Raw genomic sequence first — 6094 nt, 5'->3', positions numbered from 1 at the left:
ATATTTTTTCCTATAAATAAACTTAGAAATATTGGCCAAGTGACCAGATTCTTGGCTTATTCCATAATGTAGCTGACAGCTTGGAACAAGTGCTGCCAAAAATCCACTTGCCAAGTGGCAGCCACACATATAAGCTCGGTATTCTACTTTCAGGATATGCTTTTTATAAGTGATTAAATCTGTCAGAACAGTGGTCTTGTGTAATTTTCCAGTTGTATTTTTCAATACTGACTATAATTGTTCATCAATTAAATTATAAAATTTTTTTGTGTGTGGTACTGGGAATTGAACCCAGGGGCATTTTACCTCTGAGCTACACCCCCAGCCCTATTTTAGTTTTTGTTTTGAAGCAGGGTCTTACTAACAGTTGAGGCTGCCTTCCAACCTGAGATCCTTCTGTCTTAGCCTCCCAAGTTACAAGCATACTATGCCCCAGCTTCTTTGTGAAACATTTTTGTAATACCTACATCTGAATCTGAAAATTATAGGTTATCAACAAGGCATGGTAGCATACCATATCTAAGAGTGATGAGTTATCATTTACAGAAATTATCTCTTTAACAAAACTATGTGTAGATAGGGAGAATGTGGCTATTACTGCAAAAATAAAAGAAAAAGAAAGAAAAAGTAAAAGTAATCAGCCCCCCAAAACCTTAATAATACACTGAGCAAAGTAAGGTTTGAACAGGTCTATTATCCTGAATAAGAAAGGCTTTTTTGATTGTTTTTTAGTGATTGTTAAGTATCATGGCTGAAAGCGAGTTGAAATTTTAAGAATATGTTATTATCATCTACAAATTAGTAACATCTAAGGTTTGTTAAAAAGAGAAAAGGCATAAAGCTCTACAGCAAATATTTTTATGTACCTTATTTGTTATAATTTTCATGTGCATTTTAACTATCTTGATCCAATAAACAACTAAAGAGCTTTAAAAGGCAAATTCGCAGGCAGATGGAGTGGTGAATGCTTATAATCCCAGTACTTGGGAGGCTGAGACAGAAGGATTGCAAATTTGAGGACAACTTCAGCAACCTAGCCAGACCCTGTTTCAAAATAAAAAAAATTAAAGAGGGCTGGGGGTATATAACTCAGAGGTAGAATGCCCAGTACCAAAAAAGAGAGAGAGAGAGAGAGAGAGAGAGAGAGAGAGAGAGAGAGAGAGAGAGAGAGAAATTTGCATGCTTCTAGCTAATAGCATATGTTTGGGATAAAAGAAAATTGGGCTTCTTAATAAAGCATGATCGAGCCGGGCGTGATGGCGCACGCTTGTAATCCCAGCATTTGGGAGGCTGAGACTGGAGGAGCGCAGTTCACGGACAGCCTCAGCTACTTAGTGAGGCCCTCTGCAACTCAGTGAGACCCTGTTTCAAAATAAAGAATAAAAAATTGGGCAGGGGGTGTAGCTCGAAGGTCAGATGCACAGACCCGCAAAAAAAAAAAAAAAAAAAAAAGCATGAGCAAAAAGGAAATAAGTAGCCAGGATGTGGTATATACTTATAACCCCATATTTGGGAGGCTAAGATAGAAAAATTGCAGGTTCAAGGCCAGCCTTAGAAATTTAGTGAGACCTTCAGCAATTTAGCAAGACCTTTGCAAAATAAAAGGCTGGAAGTATAGATCAGAGGTAGAATACCCCTGGGTTCAATCCCAGTACTAAAAAAAAAAAAAAAAATTAAGTATATAATCTGGTTGATCAGAGAATAGAGCTGTACTGGTCTTGAAAAATTAATTTTTGAAATTCTTTTATAGGATTTTAAAGCTAAAAGTTGATAAAAACAAAATGATAGCTGCAGCTGGTGTAAAAAAAGCCATATTTGATCGACTGTGTAAACAATTAGAGAAGATTGGGCAGCAAATTAACAGTGAGTATTCTGTAGTTCAAGAATGTGTCATTTGGAAATGTAGACTTGCTGGTAAAAGTTGGATTTTTTTCAAGCTTGTTGCTTTCTGAATTGTAAATTTAATCTGGGAATGGTAGCCTCAGCAACCTAATGGAATCCTGTTTCAAAACAAAAGAATAAAATAGGGCTGCAGGTGTAGCTCAGAGGTAGAATGCCCCTGGTTTCAGTCCCCAGTACTATTCACACAAAAAAGAACTATGATTCTTTTTTTTCTTTTTTTGGTGGTACTGGGGTTCCTGGAAGCCCTTTTATCTCCGGGCTACACTCTGAGACATAATATATATATATATATATATATATATATATATATATATATATATATTTTTTTTTTTTTTTTTTTTTTTTTTTAACAGGGTCTCTTAAGCCAGCAAGACTGGCTCCGAACCAGCGCGATCCTCCTGTCTCTGCCTCCCAAGCGCGGGGATTACAAGCGTGCGCCACCACGCCCAGCAAAGAACTATGATTCTATGAGTCCATCCCTGGAAAATAGATTGTCTATTAATGGCCAATGTTAAATGTCAGTCTCTATGTACATAAGATAGGATGGAAGTAATTCTCAAGTGTGACAAGAAAAGCAGAAAAGAGCCAGGTATGGTGATGGCACATGCCTGTAATTCCAGTACTTGGAAGAAGGAGACAGGAGGATCACAGGTTCAAGGACAGCTTCAGCAAGTAGTAGTAAAACTTTCAACAACCTAGTGAGGTGCTGTTTCAAAATAAAAATAAAAAATAAGACCGATTATGTTGCTCGGAGGTAGAATCCCCCTGGTTTCCATCCCCAGTCTCACAAACACACACACACACACACAGCAGCAACAAGTTGAAAAGTGGGTGAGATCATTTGCCTTCTCCTCCTCCTAGTCTTTAGTCCATCAAGGTGTCTAGTGTTTGTGATCCAAAGTATGTCCAAATGCTAAAATTGAGAATAGGAGAGAAATTAACCTTTATAACACTTTTTTCTTTCCTTAAAGGAGAACCTGGAGATTTGGCTGGTCTACCACAGAAGAAAAAGAAGACCATGGTTGAACCACAAGCAAAGGGTAAGGCTTACTCACACTGTACTGATTCTGAAATTAGTACAGTGTGATTCATGCAGTTAATGCAGTGAGTAGTCCAGCTCTACTATCCTTCCTGACAAGAACCAGCTTTAAAGTAAATCCTGACTATTAATCACTTCATAAGACCAGTTTTCCAATCATTAGTGGAAATAAGCAGAGATGTTATATAATAATATATTGCCGGGTGTGGTGGCACCTAGTCAGGAGGCTGAGGCAGGAAGATTGTGGTTCACAGACAGCCTCAGCTACTTAGTGAGGCCCTTTGCAACTCAGTGAGACCCTGTTTCAAAATAAAAAATAGGGCTATCAGGGTATAGCTCAGAGGTAGAATGCCTTTGGGTTCCACTCCCAGTACCGCCAAAAAAAAAACAAAACAGGAATATGTTTGAAGCCAAACTTTCCTGGTATAAATCCAGCTGAGCATGGTGGTACTTGGAGGCTGAGACAGGAAGATTGCAGGTTCCAGGACAGCCTCAGCAAGTAGTGAAACTCATCAACCTACAGAGCCTCTGTTTCAAAAACAAAAATTTTTTAAAAATAAGGGTGAGGATGTAGCTTGGAGGTAGAATGACTCTGGGTTCACTCCCCAGTACCACACAAAAAAAAGGCTTTAGACAAATTTAACAGTTTATTTGAGCAAAGAATGACTTATGAATTGGGCAGTATTCAAACCTGAAAGAGGTACGGAGAGCCCCATTTAGCAACCTGAAAGGAAGCTTTTATAGACTGAACCTGGAAGCAAAGTAGAGAAATCTAATTGGCTATGATTAGACCTTTGCCTTATTTGAACACCGTCTGATAGTGGGTGTCTAGTTGGTTAAGGCTAATTTTTTTGTTTTTCTTCTAAAAAAGTTTTCTACTTAAGAAATATTCCCAATTTGCTTACATAGGAACTCTAGCTACAAATACAATCTCAAGCTAATGATCTCAATACCAGCTTCTGAGAGTATGATATATATATATATATATATATATATATATATATATATATATATATATATTTTTTTTTTTTTTTTTTTTTTTTTTTTTTTTGTGGTACTGGGGTTCCTGGAAACCCTTCTACATCCAGGCTACACTCCCAGACCTATTTTATACTTTTATTTGGAAACAGGGTCTCCTAATCCAGCGTGGCTGGCTTCGAACCTACGTGATCCTCCTGTCTCCACCTCCCAAGCACGGGGGTTACAAGCATGCGCCACCACGCCCGGCTGAGTATGATTTTTTTAAGAAAGTTACACAATTTCTATGAGCCTCAATTTTTTTTTTTTTTTTTTTTTTTTGGTGGTGGTGGTGGTACTGGGGTTCCTAGAAACCCTTCTACCGGGCTACACTCCCAGACCTTTTTTTATACTTTTATTTGGAAACAGGGTCTCTTAAGCCAGTGAGGCTGGCTTCGAACCTACGCGATCCTCCTATCTCCACCTCCCAAGTGCGGGGATTACAAGCGTGTGCCACTACGCCCAGCGAGCCTCAATTTCTTAATCTATAAAATATGATTAAGCTGGGCATGGTGGCACACACATGTAATCCCAGTACTTGGGAGGTAAAGGAGGATAGGTTTATAGCCAGCCTCAGCTACATAGTGAGGCCCTCTGCCTCACTAAGGCAAAAATAAAGAATAAGCCAAGCGTGGTGGTGCATGCTTGTAATCCCCATGCTTGGGAGGCTGAGACAGGAGGATTACGCAGGTTCGAAGCCAGCCTCAGCTACTTAGTGAGCCTCTCAGCAACTTAGTGAGACAGTTTCCAGGTAAAAATATAAAATAGGTCTGGGAGTATAGCCCGGAGGTAAAAAGCCTCTGGGTTTCACCCCAGTATTACCAAAAATAAAGAAATAAAGAATAAAAAATAGGGGTAGGGGTGTAGCTCCAAAGTAGAAGGCCCCTGTACCTATATATATATATATATATAGACACACCATATATGTGTGATTAATATTAGCAACCACCAATTCAATTGGCATTGTGGTGGGGTTTTTTTATACCATATATGTGTGATTAATATTAGCAACCACCAATTCAATTGGCATTGTGGTGGGGTTTTTTTTCCCCTGTAGTACTGGGGTTCCTGGAAACCCTTCTACCTCCGGACTACACTCAAACCCATTTTATATTTTTTATTTGGAAACAGGGTCTCTTAAGCCAGCAAGGCTGGCTTTGATCCTCCTGTCTCCGCCTCCAAAGAGTGGGGATTACAAGCGTGTGCCACCACACCCGGCTTTGTGGTTGTTGGGGGTTTTTTTGTGGTTTTTTTTGGTTTTTTTTTGGTGGTACTGGGGTTCCTGGAAGCTCTTCTACCTCCAGGCTACACTCCCAGACCTATTTTTACATTTTTATTTGGAAACAGGGTCTCCTAAGCCAGCGCGTGCGGCTGGCTTCGAACCTGCGCGTTCCTCCTGTCTCTGCCTCCCAAGCGCAGGGATTACAAGCGTGCACCACCACGCCTGGCTGTGATGGGTTTTTAATGAGATACGGCTGAAAGTGTTTTAATTCAGTGGCTATTAAACACAAAGTAGTGTTTAGTAAATGTTAACTATTACTAGATGTCTGTTTACCTTTTTCTAAAGTCTTTGCAAACATAAGAATTTTAAAACTACTTCTGATAATTTTCTCTCATAGAAACAGAAAATGTAACATACATCCCACATAAACAACAGAAAGATGAAGATCTAACACAGGATTATGAAGAATGGAAAAGGAAAATTTTGGAAAATGCTGCCAGTGTTCAGAAGACTACAGCAGAGTAATTTCAGTTTCCTGGCTGGTATGTACTGTAAACTGCCACCTCCCGGAAGATTTGAGGGCCTTGGGATTTCATGTGAACCTTTATAATAAAGATCCTGACCCATTGTCATAATAGCAAGGAAGCTAACACTAAGACTGAGTTCTGAGCAGTGGTCTGGCCCCTGACATTAAATCAACTACAGTGCTACACAGAGCCTTAACTTCCCACAAGACTGCGCTCTCCTACAAGAAAGAAAATTTGTTTTAAGCTAAAGGCAGTTTTTTGTGCTATTTGGAATCTTACAGATTACTTAATTTTTTGTGTTTTTTGGTTTGACTAAATCAACATGTTATATAGCCAAAGTAAATATATGTTATTTTTATATGCATTCAAATTGTAGGTGTCACAGTT

The 6094-nt window shown here is 39.1% G+C and overlaps 1 protein-coding gene across 1 annotated transcript in view; it reads left to right on the top strand.

Annotated features, from left to right (window-relative positions):
- The window catches only part of ORC6 (origin recognition complex subunit 6), a gene marked incomplete at its 3' end in the record, with an annotated part of 9773 nt that extends 4068 nt beyond the window's left edge, over positions 1-5705 (top strand). The window contains exons 5-7 of the mRNA XM_080704658.1: positions 1751-1863; positions 2874-2942; positions 5578-5705. Coding sequence (XP_080560784.1) covers positions 1751-1863; positions 2874-2942; positions 5578-5705 — 310 coding nt within the window. The remainder of the gene's footprint in view (positions 1-1750; positions 1864-2873; positions 2943-5577) is intronic.
- Positions 5706-6094: the final 389 nt, after the last annotated feature.

This window comes from Muscardinus avellanarius (assembly GCF_963383645.1).
Source record: "Muscardinus avellanarius genome assembly, chromosome: 10".
Classification (NCBI taxonomy): Eukaryota; Metazoa; Chordata; class Mammalia; order Rodentia; family Gliridae; genus Muscardinus; species Muscardinus avellanarius.
The sequence above is the reverse complement of the archived record's forward strand: the minus strand, read 5'-3'. Positions and strand labels throughout refer to the sequence as shown.